The following is a 14,070-nucleotide window of genomic DNA, read 5'->3' as shown; positions in this document are numbered from 1 at the left end:
AAAGATGTCATTGCATTTATTTTTCAGGCTTTTGGACAGGCATATTCGAACCATCGTAAAGTCGCAGAGGATGGTGAGACCCGTGAGGAGACTCTTCTGCAGGAGTCTGCATCGAAGGAGGCGTATTACCTCAGTAAGATTCTGGAGCTGCAGACAGAGCTGAAACAAGCCAGGACAGTCGTGGTCAACGTCCAGTCTGAAAATGAACGACTCAGTGCTGTCTCTTTGGACCTCAAAGAGGTAACCATGGTGCCTATGCTGCTCCAGACCAGGAGGCAAGGGATCTCTCATTGGCCGGGTATAAGAAAGCAGGATTGATGGGAACAGTACAGTAAATATTAGTCACATTTCTTCACAGTTTGTGCAAAATATGCCGGAAAAACCAATAGCTTCAGGTTGAGCAGGCTCGTGTATCCTGATGCATTGTTTTCTTATGCGATAAAATACATGCACGATAGGGATCTTGTTTTTGTTTTCCCAAATGTTCTTCCCTTTTTGTCTGCTGAACATTCTAAGCAATGATGGGTTACAGTTCCACAAGTGTCCATAGACCTCCAGTACTTTGCTCAAATGGTCATTCTTCATAAATGAGTGTAGATAGGCCATTCAATCATAGTGGGAGAAACATAATTGAATCTGATCCTATCTTCATCTGATTCCCTTTGTAGCAGAGGTCCTCAGCAGTGGTACTTTGCTCTCCCTAGTCCTGAGGGAGCTGAAGCCAATTGTAACATCTCTACCACTACCATGACCGAGATCTGAACATTGAGTGTGTATCGCAACAAATAGTGAATTCGCCACCAGATGTGGTTATATGAAATCCTTTTTAAATTGATGAAGTATTCAAGGTATATGCCTTGACGAGCTGCTTGCCATATCTGTAAATAGAATATGATGGGATCAGGGATATGAGAGAGATTTTAAGTTTGTTAAAAAAAAAAATTGACATCTGATTGGAAACTCGTTCTCCAGCACAAGCAGTGTCGGCTGCGGTGTGAACATACTGCAGTGGTCTCCAAGCCTGCTGCAGCCAAAGGCACGTTATTTCAGGAGCTAAGCATTCTAGAAAACTTAAAAATTCAATACTACAAGACAGCCTAGGTTGTTTTATTAGTCAGTTCTGTACACAGACCGGGTGGTTAAATTGCAAAGGAAGTTACAGAACAATTCGTAAATTGAGTTCCTTTTATTCATTATATAAGGTTTCTTTCTGTACAGAAAAAGGCAGAATCATATGACTAGCAATTAAATTCCTATTTATTTGGTATTTTTTTTCCCTATTATTTGGCAGCCCTGAGTCATCATTACTTTCTGGTCACTGTAACCAGATAATTTGCAGATGCATCTGAGAATGCCCTCTGAGGCATATCTGCCAAAGCCAATTGTAGCATCTCTACCACAGTCAGAAGGAATATCAACTCCAATCCATTCCCTGTCTTGAATTTGAGCCAACTAAAATCCACGGTTTCTTCGGTTCTGGCCTAGCTATGATCATTCCCATTCTCTCTTGGGATCCCTGTCTGCCATACACTAATCACTGGATGAGGGAGTGTGGAGGAGGCTTACTCGCAGACATATGATGATGTTGTGCTGTGGAATTACATTTACTGCAAATGCCTCCCTTCTGGACAGTGGCTGGCCTGTCTATGGTGCATCCATCTGATAGAATTCCTGAGATCACAAATTCACCGTAAGAGAGGAGAGAAGAACTGGGGAAGCTAACCCATGTCATGTTGTCATATGCTGGAGTTTCAGCACACTCTGCCTCACCATTGCACTGCCAAAGGAACACGAGCAGGCCATTCAATGTGATCATAGTTGATCTGTGTCCTAACTCTATCCACCCGCCTTGGCTCCATATACCTTAATACCCTTGTGTAGCAAAAAACTATTAGTCTCAGATTTAAAATTATTAATTGGGCTAGCATCTACTTCTTTTTGTGTGAAGAAGTGTTTCCTGAATTTTCTCCTGAATGGCCTGGCTCTGATTTTAAGGTTATGTCCCCTTGTCCTACACTCCTCTCTTTACCCTGTCCACTCTTTTCAAAATCCTTAAAAAACATGATCGGATCATCCCTTAACCTACTATATTTCCGGGAATACAAGCCTAGTTTATGTAATCTCTCCTCATAATCTACCCTTGGAGCCCTGGTAACATTCTGGTGAATTTGCACTGCATACCTTTCAAGGCCAATATATTTTTCTAATGCGCAGTGTACACAGTGTCCAGATGTGGTCTAATGGAGTCTTTGTATCGCTGTAGCAAAACTTCCTCCCCTTTATATTCTCGCCCTCTAATTATAATGTGGGAAAATGTGAGCTTATCCACTTTGCCAGAAAAAACAGAAAAGCAAATTATAATTTAAACGGAGAAAAATTGCAAAATGCTGCAGTACAGAGGGATCTGGGGTTCCTTGTGCATGAAAGACAAAAAGTTAGTATGCAGGTACAGCAAGTAATCAGGAAGGCAAATGGAATGTTGGCTTTTATTGCAAGGGGGATAGAGTATAAAAGCAGAGAAGTCCTGCTACAACTGTACAGGGTATTTGTAAGGCCACACCTAGAGTACTGCGTTCAGTTTTGGTCTCTCTATTTAAGGAAGGATATACATGCATCGAAGGCTGCTCAGAGAAGGTTCACTAGGTTGATTCCGAAGATGAGGGGGATGACTTTTGAAGATAGGTTGGGACTATACTCTTTGGAGTTCAGAAGAATGAGAGGTGATCTTATCGAAATATATAAGATAATGAGGGGGCTCGACAAGATGGATGCAGAGAGGATATTTCCACTCATAGGGGAAATTAAAACTAGGGGGCATAGTCTCAGAAAAGGGCCTCAATAAAGGCCAACATTCCATTTGCCTTCCTGTACCTTGCTGTACCTGCATACTAACTTTTTGTGTTTCATGCACAAGGATCCCCAGGTCCCTCTGTACTGCAGCACTTTGCAATTTTTCTCCATTTAAATTATAATTTAAAACTGAGATGAGGAGGAATTTCTTCTCTGAGGGATGTAAATCTGTGGAATTCTCTGCCCCAGAGAGTTGTGGAGGCTGGGTCATTGAATATATTTAAGGTGGACATAGATGGATCTTTGAGCGATAAGGGAATAAAGGGTTATGGGGAGCAGACAGAGAAGTGGAACTGAGTCCATGATCAGATCAGCCATGATCTTATTAAATGGCAGAGCAGGTGCGAGGGGTCAAATGGCCTACTCCTGCTCCTAGTTCTTATAAAGGTTAACATTCCATTAGCCTTTTTGATTATGCTTTGTATCTAACTACTACATTTTAGTGATCTCTTTGGACCTCCGCTGTTCCTAGCTATTCACCATTTAAAAAATACTCATCCTTTTTAGGTCCAAAATGGATGATCTCTCACTTACCTGCATTGAAATCCACCTCCCACAGTTTTTACCATCAATCTTTCAATGCCTCTTTTTAATGTTATGTTCCTGTCTACAATACTTACTGTGCTACCAATCTTTGTTATCAGCAAACTTGGATAATTGTCTCGCTCTTGCATTATCTGAGTCATTAATAAATATAGTGAATAGTTGAGGCCCAATCACAGATCACTTCCTTCCAATTTGAGTACCTATCCATTATCCCTATTCTCTGTCTTCTACCACCTAACAAATTGCCTAACAAATCTCCTAACCAGGTCAATAATTTGCCTTCAGTTCCATGAGCTTAAATTATAGCTAACAGTCTCCTATCTGGAACCTTATCAAATGCCTTCTGGAACTCCATATAAACTACATCCACAGACATTCCCCTGTCTACTACTTTATTTCCTTCCTCAAAAAAATCCTTTCGGTTCATTAGACATGGCCGACCCTTTACAAATCGATGTTGGTTCTCTGTGATCAGCTCAAATTTCTCTAAGTGCACAGTCACTCGGTCCTTAATTATAAATTTCCAATAACTTATCCACAACAGATGCTAGACTAACCAGTCTACAATTTCCTGGTTTCTCTGTCTCACTTAATACATTTGCAATCTTCCAGACTATAGTGTATGTAGGCACCTTTAGAAATGACTCCACGAGGCAGGGTATGATACTTAAACTGTGTAGACCTGCAGTCCTTTATTTGCAGCTCCTGAGTGACGACAACAAGCTGTGAGTTCCCTTTTATACTGGGTTACCTGCCGTGTGCAGGCAACACCTAGGTCTCCAGCAGCAGCACCCTCTGGTGTACCGGTAAGGTGTGTACAGTATAAGGGTACATTCAATGTGGCATAACAGTGTTACAGACATCACACAGTAAACAGGCATGCATACACAATAATACTCCCCCCTGAGCATTTTTCATATCCTTATTGTCATGACCAGGGGAGGTGATTAGTGGTTGGCTATGGGAGGTTGTGGTGAGGGTTGTGTAGTTGCCAGGTATGACCCCTGTGCTTGAGGCTGACCGCGTACGTTTCCCCTCCCTCACACACAAACCAAGTGGGTGTCACTGTTGTGGGATCCCTCGGGGAGGTAGTTGTGGGGTGGTGGGCAGGGCCACAAGATTGGGTGGGCTCCTTGTCCACCAATTGGGATGAGGGTCAGGTCATCCCAGGGTTTGCCAGGGAAGCTGGAAAGTATTGGCCTCATGCTCCTGATGTTGGCCCTGGTGGCCAGGGGCTGTAGGGCTGGTCTGGTTCAGGTTGACATTGGTGGTGGCTGGGCTGCCCATTGACCACTGTCCCTGTAGTGGGTCTGCTCCCACTGCCTGTCTGTGTGTCCTGCAAGGGGCATCACATTCGTTCCAAAGGTCCAGGCTACATGGTCAGGTAGCCTGCTGGACCTGGGGGGTCTCCCACAGGGGGATTCCATTGGCATCAGCATGGTCCCTGTAGGACCCAATGTCCTTTGGCAGTGTCCTACCGGTCTACATGACACCTTGACTCTGATCACACAGCCTGCATTAAAAATTCTAGCATTTGCATCACTTTTGGGTGTCCTGGTTTCAACAGACATGGTTACATTAGGCATTTCACAATCTCTATCATTACTGTTAAGCATAATAAACTTGTCCTTAACCTTATTGACACCTGCATTCACATCATTAGTCACATTAGTTAAACCAGCATCACAATTCATTGTTAGATTGCATACATTTTAATACTTGCACCCTTTAATCGCATCTTTAGCTTTAAAGTCCGTGTACTCAAATAGTTGAAACTTCCCCATTAAATTTCTTTGGTTACCAGTCTCCTTTAAGGGAGCCTTCAAATCCGATTGGCCGCTCGGTGTCATGTGATGCTCCTCCATGCTAACTGGTGGCATGGTGGTGGCCATTTTGATTACAAGTGTTTCTCCTTGTGCTGCTGGTGCTGCAGCCATTTCCTGGCTTTCCTGCAGGAAGGCTGTGGTGGTCTTTTCTTCCACAGGGCCACTTCACCTGATGTGGACCCAGTTCATCCAATTCCTGCCCAGCAGCGTGGGACCGTCGCCGGCTACAATCCACAGGGGGAGTTTGTTCAACACGCGCCCTGGAAGACCTGGATGTCTACACTGACAGCGATTTGGATTTTACCTTTGGTATAGGTGAGCAGCTTTGCCTGGACAGGAGACAGTTTTGGTTGAGTGGCAGGATTCATCCAAATTTTTCCAAAGGTCATTTGGCTCATCACAGACTGGCTCGCCCCTGTGTCGATCTCCATGGAGACTGGGACCCCATCGATGTCCACTTCCATCATCCACGGAGAACTTCCCGTGGAGCAGGTAAAGATTCCATACTCTTCTTCCAGGGTTTGAGCAGCTTCATCTTCATCTGTGTCGGAGCCCCGGTGATCAGCCAACTCATCAGAGACACGGTGAGTACAGCCTTTTCTGCACATTCTCTGAAGGTGCCCTTTCTCTTTGCATGCATAGTCTTTGTAGCGGCACTGGTGGGGCCTGTGGTTTCCTCCACAGCGCCAGCACAGGACCATCCGGTTCGCCCCATGTGGCGGACTTGGGGCAGCATTTCTGCCTTTAGAAGTATCCATGCGGTGCGGTGCACTGCACTCGCTGGTTTAGAGTCCTGGGTCAGTATTCGCCTGGAGTCGCTGGTCGAAACCATTTAGGCCTGGCTCACTTGAATTGCTTTCTGCAGGGTGACCGTGATGTCAGCCGAGAGCAGTTTGTGTAGGAGGCCTTCGTGGCCGATTCCGATGACAAATATGTCCCTTAGTGCTTCATTAAGATGATCGCCAAAATCTCACAGTGCAGCTAGTCTTCTTAAGTGTGCAGCATACTTGGCAATTTCTTGGCCCTCAGGTTGCTGGTAAGTGTAGAACTGATGCCTGGCTGTGAGAATGCTTTCTTTTGGTTTTAGTTGTTCCTGTATGATTGTTACAAGTTGCTCATAGCTCTTGGTGGTTGTCTTCTCCGGGGCTAGTAAGTCCCTGACGAGACCGTAGATGGTGGGCCCACAACTGCTAAGCAGGATAGCCCTGCGTTTGTTCGATAGTGTAGCCGGTGTGTCCCCATCCAGGTCGTTGGCTGTAAAGAAGTGTTCCAATCTTTCCACAAAAGCATCCCAATCTTCCCCCTCTGTAAATTGCTGAAAGTTGCTGAGGTTAGACATGTTGAGCGTGTAGTTCGTGACCTTGTATTCCCGTCGCCAGTTATAGTGTATGTAGGCACCTTTAGTAATGACTCCACGAGGCAGGGTATGATACTTAAACTGCGTAGACCTGTAGTCCTTTATTTGCAGCTTCTGAGTGATGACAACAAGCTGTGAGTTCCCTTTTATACTGAGTTATCTGCCGTGTGCAGGCAACCACTAGGTCTCCAGCAGCAGTACACTCTGGTGTACTGACCGGTAAGGTGTGTACAGTATAAGGGTACATTCAATGTGGCATAACAGTGTTACAGACATCACACAGTAAACAGGCATGCATACACAACACAGACAAAAGGGACAATTTGTAAATCGAGAGAGCTTTGCAAGCTTATGACTAAATTATTTGCAATTTCCTCACCTACTTTCTTTAAAACCCTGGGGTGGAAACCATCAGGTTCTGGGGATTTGTCAGTCTTTAGTGCCATTATTTTTCTCATAATGTTTTCTTGCTTACGTTAACTTTAGTGAGTTCCAGTCCTTGATTCATGTACTTTCCCTGAAATGTCTGTTCCTTTGATCTCCTGACAACCAGATCTCTGACAAAAGATGAAGAAGGGGTCAACCGCCATCATTGTAACTGAGGCAGCACCATGTTCACTGAACACCAGGCAGAAATATAAAAACTGTAGCAGGTACCATATAGTTGAAGTGCTGCCATCTTAATGATGATCTTTTTTTCCTGTTTGTTTGCAAAAACACAATATGATTTAAGAAACCACATTAAAACATGTTATTGCATCACTTCTCATTGTGGTGCAATTGCTCTACGGTTCTTCTGATTCTTGCTGCCCAAATTAGAAAAACATGTTTGACGAACTATTTTTGCAAAGATAGTTGCCCATCAAAAGAGAGTTGGGGATGGGATATTTTACATTGTTGAATGTTGGGAGCCCTGCCAATGGTTGAGAGAGTCTGTGGTAGATATTCACCTAATAGCTGCTTATTTTGGAATCTGATTCTCCTCAGCACTGGCTGAATGAGTATCACAACACTTCCATTCCATGTCTGCCACTGTTTGATTCTGTCTGTGACTGTAGAATTGCCTAATTGAATTGGGCAGCAGTTACTGACTGTGAGAGATTACGGGAATTCCTGAACACTCTTCTGGAAAAACAGATAAGCCTTCACAACCATTGCACCAAATAAATAACACGGTTAAAATGACAAGCCATTACTGTGGTGATTAGAGCCTTACCTAATAAAGGACAGAGATCACCTGGATTGTGTCTGGGTTCTGTCTTTATTAAAAAGATAGTAAACTTAATCTGAAGTGTATTGGAAGCTACAAAGTTATTTTAATTTAGTAAATAGTCCAACTGAGGGGACACACTCGTGGTTTTGCTGCTGATAGCCTCCTCCTTGGAACTGTGCGACATTGACCAAGATGATTGTAAATGCTTTTTACCACCCCCAGAAAATAATCCTGCCTCCACATTGCTGCCAAAATCCTTGCCCACATCCTAATCGCCTAAAGGCTCCACTTTTCTTCTGCTTTCTTCTCCATCCTTTTTCACGGGGAATCTTCACCTATACAAATTCCCACACTCCCATCATCCCTGTCCTTGCTAAACATTATTCGCCCCCTATACCTGACCTGGGAGAGCTTGATGCTGATAATGAGGTTTCCCTATACCTGACCCTGACGCTGATATTACATGCCCAAATTGGGAGATGTTCCATTTCGCAGTGCAAACATTCCTCATCTTACACAAAATTCGCAAAAAATAAATCCAAGGGATAAAATGAAAAAGTGAAAGTTTTCTATTATGTGTGGACTTATTTAGCAGCTAGGACCTTGTATTTCCACAGAGCAGTTGATTCATTCACAGAATTCGTGCCAGTCAGCAGTCAGCCATAGGACATCAGGTCAAACCCAGGTCAGGCCATCACCATCTCATTTAAGAGTGAAACCCAGTATTAACAGTGGGATATTAGCAGTGTACCAGTGCTGCCACATGCTGGTGAGGATGAGGAGCCATGCTAATCATACTATAATAGTGAGTGCATGTTATAACACAGTGGCCTGGATTTTGTGGTAGAAATAACGGTGAGGCTATCGGTGCTCACCGTTATTATGGAGTATATCAGCCAGCAACTTCCGGCGTCCTCACGTGCGGTTAAATGTGGAAATCAGAAAGTTGCTTTCTGATTTGCCTTGCTCTACCAGAAGCTGCGCTATAACTTGGCATTGAAATACATGGAACTGTGTAAAGTTGAGTTACTTACCCACTAAACAAGCCAGAAAATGTTCAAGTTTGTCTATTCAAGTATGTGAATTTTTAACAATGTAATAAATCATAATTACTGCCAAACTACCTTCCTGGCACTGAAAATTAACTTTTACAGTCTGCAGTCCCATTCCTTCAGATTTTAATTATTGTTGGAGATTTAAAAATATATTTTTTGTAACTTTTTCTTTCTGTCTCTTATCTCTCTCTCTCTCTCTCTCTCTCTCTCTCTCTCTCTCTCTCTCTCTCAAACCCATATTCCTTTCCCTCTTTATTTCATGTTCTGTACATGATTTAACACTGAATTAATTATTCTAACTTATATTTCATAGTTTAGACTCTGTGGGCCCGCAATTCAGTACCGTTTGAAAGCTGGTGCTCCCCACACCTTTTTGGGGCAATTAGCGCTGAAATGTTTTCGTGGCAGGGCCACCCCACATTCAGCTCCAAAAGTGAACAAATGGATTCCAGCTCCAATGAACCCTTCCAAAGTGGATTTTTCAGCCATGTGGCTGTCTTAATTTGAGCCTTATCACCACTGAGAAATTCAGCATGCAGGTAAGGCTTTCTAACAAGCCAGCTGCTGCCAGGGTTTGCAGCAAGGCTCTGAGGGGGGAAGGATGGCTTGTGTAAGAGGTGCAAGGAGAGCCAACAGGTTTACTGATATTGAGCTGGAGACACTGATGGATGGTGTGGAGAACAGAAGAAGAATACTGTTTGCTGACGTCGGGAAACCTGGCAGACCGCCAGTAATGCATGGAGGGAGATTGCAGGGGAGGTGTCAGGAACCTCCATATATGTGAGGACATACCCTCCCAGGAGGGAGCTGGCCAGTCTGCACTGGGCCCCTCCAGGCCCAGAGGTGTTCCAGGGCATCCTAGAAGGACAGCTGCAGGTCCGAGACAACAACCACAGCAGTCTTCCCGGACCCATGATGCAGCCACAGGGAGGACAGTTAGACGTCGTGTGAGGGTAGTCACGCGTAACAGGTGTTATAATGAGATGCACAGGGGTTAAAAAGTGATAACAGTATTATTGTATTCTTTATGTTCTGTTTTTGCAGTGATTTAGATAATTGGATAAATCTTTATTTTTGGCACATATATCTGGCCCAGTGTTTCATCTGGGAGTGGACAATTCTGCGTGAAGGCACTCATTGCGATGGCCATTGAAAGTGGGAGCTGAAGGGTCGTGTGGATGGAATTGTCTGAAGCGAGCAGCTATGAGACGCAGCTGCATCTCCCTTCCAGGGTGGCGATGGGTCGACGCCTCCTAGCTCTGGGGCGACGGAGATCCTCCACCTCCACCTCCACCATTTTGGAGACCTATTAAGAGTACTGCAAGGTGCCACCGGAGCGGTCCAGGCACCGGAACCTCTGCTTGAGGATGCCTATAGTGGCACAATGAGCGGCGTTGTATGCATGCTCTGGCGAGAAGTGAATGGCACCCTGCATCCTCGGGAAGTCTGCCATTCAGGCAAATCTGGTCTGCTGCTCCACCTGTACTGTGACCTGCCAGATGTGCCGAGAATTGGGAGACGTTGCCAATGTCTGCAGTGGCAGACTGGAAGGACCCTGTTGCATAAAAATTCAAGGCGATGGTGACCTTGGTCTCCACGGTGAGGGCAGTCTGAGGCATGTTGGTGGCTGCAGATCTTCTCTTGGGGCAGTGCAGGGCTCTCGGTACTTCTGTCCAAAATCATAGCCTTCGCAGGCGTTGCTCATCAGTGAACTGAGGTCTGCAGACCCTTTGTGGGTATGGCCTCCTTCCCCCATGTCTGTGTTGGCCACCTCCCCTGGCAGCTGCCTGCTGGCTATCTCTCTGGTGGTCCTCATTCTCGGGCTCCTGTGGAGGCTCTTGCTGGAAAGGCTCCTCGCTCAGTATTTGGAGGGGGGGGCAGGAGGCAGCATCCCTCACCCTCCTCCTGATGCCATCTCCCTCCTGGCCACCTTCTCTAGCTGCAGGTCTGCGCACATCTGCATGCCCGTCTCTCGGTTGTCCAGCCATGACTGCTGCCTCCCTTGCCCGCTGTCTCTCTGCACGGTGCTGACGGTGACTTCTTCTCAGCAGGTGTACGAGGTGTCGCCCTCCCAACATTCCTCCCATCCCCAGGGTGAACCCTGCCAAGCGGGTCTCTGCAGTCCCACAATGAGGCCTACAGGTCTCCACTAAACAGTCAGAAGTGAAAATTCTACAAAAATCTGTCAAACCTCTGAGCAGCACTCAGCAGGTTTAATGAAGCCAAAACAATTATTACAACTTATTTCACTTTAAATTCAATCAAAACTTTAAGAAACTATTTTTTTGCCAAAGGGCCCCGATCACGGCAACACCCCAGCCAGCGGTGTTGCGTTCGAGCACCGACTCGAATACCTGGCGGGGGCATTGCCTGAAGAAGTTCTACCTTCTTATAGCTGAAAATCCAGGTGGTGTCTGTTTTCCAGTGCCCCAGTCGCTGCTTCCTTTGCTGCACAAAATCTTCCTTTACTCCGGCTTCAGCCCGTCGTTTCCGGCAGAAGTGAGCTCCGCCGAAACCGCCCACCCGAGCTGAATATGGCTTGGGGAGGGAAAAGTAGCCGACCGCGGTGGCCGATCGATTTTTTTCGGGGACGATGAATTGCGGGCCCTGCGTGTCTTAGTTAGGATTCTTCAATCTGATTGGCTAAGGAGTCACACCATTGCTTGTCCTGTTCACATAGGTCCCAGATCCCCTGTTTTGACTCTGTAATAATCACAAGCTCCAATGCAAAAGCCCACAGAGAGTCTGCAGACAAGTGTAAGTGTAATGAATGGCTAGCGCCATTCGTTTGGCGCTGAACTCGAAATCCGGGCTATTGAATAACCACTGATTTATCACATTTCAACCTGCAGTACGTATATGGTAATCATCAAGCTTTCAGCATGGATGTCATTGGTAGGGCAAATGATTTGCTGTAGCGCAGCACCGTGTGATCCTTGCACACTTACTGTGTATAAAATTCTGCATGAATGAAAAATGCTGGCTAATGAGTAGATCTGAGTATTAAGTAAACACTTGCCTTTGACAGCATGCATGATGACATGGGGTGTACATGTGATGCATGGCACCCATTGTTGGCTTGAGTAAGGTATCCTGGGGTATAATTTTTGCAGGGGTTCACCCGATCTCCTGTCATGACTTCAGTGGAAGATCAATTAGAAACCCCAGAGAAATGGCATGAGTAACCCTTTTCCATTGAAGTTATGGCAGGAGATCGGAGGAACCCCCACGGAAATTTTGGTTTTAATTTGGTCTTAGATGGCCTCGACCTGGATCTTAATGGACACTGGTCAACAGCAGAAACTGGCCCTAATTTGGCACCAAATTGGCAATCTTACTTCGCAAAGCTACAGGATGGCTGGTGAGAGAAATAGAAAAATGTCACATTGGCAGTAGGAGGAGGTGTTCTGCATTTGGGGCTGAGAGACACGGTTGGGATAGAGTAGAGTGAGTTTTATTATTCTTCTTCCCTTTCACTACCTGACCCGAAGGGCTTGGTGTAGACAGTGGCTGCCCAAAGATGCTTTATATTCCAGCTCCAAAATCCCTCCCCTTAATTGGGGAAATAATTGAATTCCTTGTGAATTCCACAGTATTTATTTAAAAATATATAATGGATACACATAGGAGTGAATTTAAGGTTGTAATATGATTCCAGGATTCAGATGAATGGTTCTAAAACATTCGGGGGGCAAAATTGCCTCCGCCCCGATTGGGGTAGGTATCCTTCTGGGGCCAGGAAATTCTGCGCCCGGCGCAGGAGTCCCGCCCTGCCGCGGAATTACCCTTGTCGCTCCTCAGTGGAAACGGGTCGCAATCTCGCGCGCTCCACTTCTTTTAGGGGCGGTAACCTGGGCGCTACTGGGGCACTGAAGGATGCTCCAAGTAGTGCTGATGCGTTTCAACACCCCTCCCCTTCAGTTAAACGGGAGGGCCACTGCGCAATTAACAAGACCTCTGATGGCCTCCACTAGGCCACCAGGCCAGCGTGGGACCGAGGCCATAGTCCCACACGCAAAACAGAGTGCCAGGCTGCACGAAAAGAGTCTGTGCCCCATTAGCGCCCCCTGGAGGCACGAATGGGGCTATAAAAAAGATCAATTTCGACCCTTGGATTTTCATTGTAGCAGTCTGTGACTTTCAGCACTCCTGGGTTTGCATTCTGCACTATATGCAAGGCATACGTTAGCCGTTAAATTTTCCGATGGTTATTTCTCAGATGTTGTCACAGTTATTGTGTCATATTGAAATATGACCAAACAATAGACTGAAGAATGTGTGCATTTCGACTATACATGCAGGCCATCTCATCATAGGCAGTCCCTCGGGATCGAGAAAGACTTGCTTCCACTCTTACCATGAGTTCTTAGGTGGCTGTACAGTCCAATGCGAGAACCACAGTTTCTGTCACAGGTGGGACAGATAGTCATTGAGGGAAAGGGTGGGCAGGGAGCCTGGTTTGCCGCACACTCCTTCCGCTGCCTGCACTTGATTTCTGCATGCTCTCGACGGCGATACTCGAGGAGCTCAGCGCCCTTCCGAATGTACTTCCTCCACTTAGGACGGTCTATGGCCAGGGACTCCCAGATGTCGATGGGGATGTCGCACTTTATCAGGGAGGCTTTGAGGGTGTCCTTGTAACGTTTCTTCTGCCCGCCTTTGGCTCGTTTGCCGTGGACGAGTTCCAAGTAGAGCGCTTGCTTTGGGAGTCTCGTGTCTGGCATGCGAACTATGTGGCCTGCCCAGCAGAGCTGATCAAGTGCGGCCAGTGCTTCAGTGCTGGGGATGTTGGCCTGGACAAGGACGCTAGTGTTTGTGCGTCTGTCCTCCCAGGGAATTTTCAGGATCTTGCGGAGACATCGCTGGTGGTATTTCTCCAGCGACTTGAGGTGTCTACTGTACATGGTCCACGTCTCTGAGCCATACAGGAGGAGGGTATTACTACGGCCCTGTAGACCATGAGCTTGGTGACAGTTTTGAGGGACTGATCTTCAAACACTCTTTTCCTCAGGCAGCCGAAGGCTGCACTGGCACACTGGAGGCAGTGTTGGATCTCATCATCAATGCTGCTCTTGTTGATGGGAGGCTCCCGCGATGGGGGAAGTGGTCCACGTTGTCCAGGGCCACGCCGTGGATCTTGATGTTTGGGGGGCAGTGCTGTGCGGTGAGGACAGGCTGATGTAGGACCTTTGTCTTACTAATGTTTAGCGTAAGACCCATGCT

At 46.2% G+C, this 14,070-nt stretch overlaps 1 protein-coding gene across 2 annotated transcripts in view; it reads left to right on the top strand.

Moving 5' to 3' along the window:
• Positions 1-14,070, top strand: part of bicd1a (bicaudal D homolog 1a) — a 366,450-nt gene that overhangs the window by 122,160 nt on the left and 230,220 nt on the right. For both annotated transcript variants that reach the window (XM_070901670.1, XM_070901669.1), the window contains exon 2: positions 28-240. In XM_070901670.1, the coding sequence (XP_070757771.1) occupies positions 28-240 (213 nt within the window). The remainder of the gene's footprint in view (positions 1-27; positions 241-14,070) is intronic.

The sequence above is a fragment of the Pristiophorus japonicus genome, chromosome 15 (assembly GCF_044704955.1).
Source record: "Pristiophorus japonicus isolate sPriJap1 chromosome 15, sPriJap1.hap1, whole genome shotgun sequence".
NCBI lineage: Eukaryota > Metazoa > Chordata > Chondrichthyes > Pristiophoridae > Pristiophorus > Pristiophorus japonicus.
Note: the sequence above shows the minus strand (reverse complement) of the source record. Positions and strands in the feature narration are given on the sequence as shown.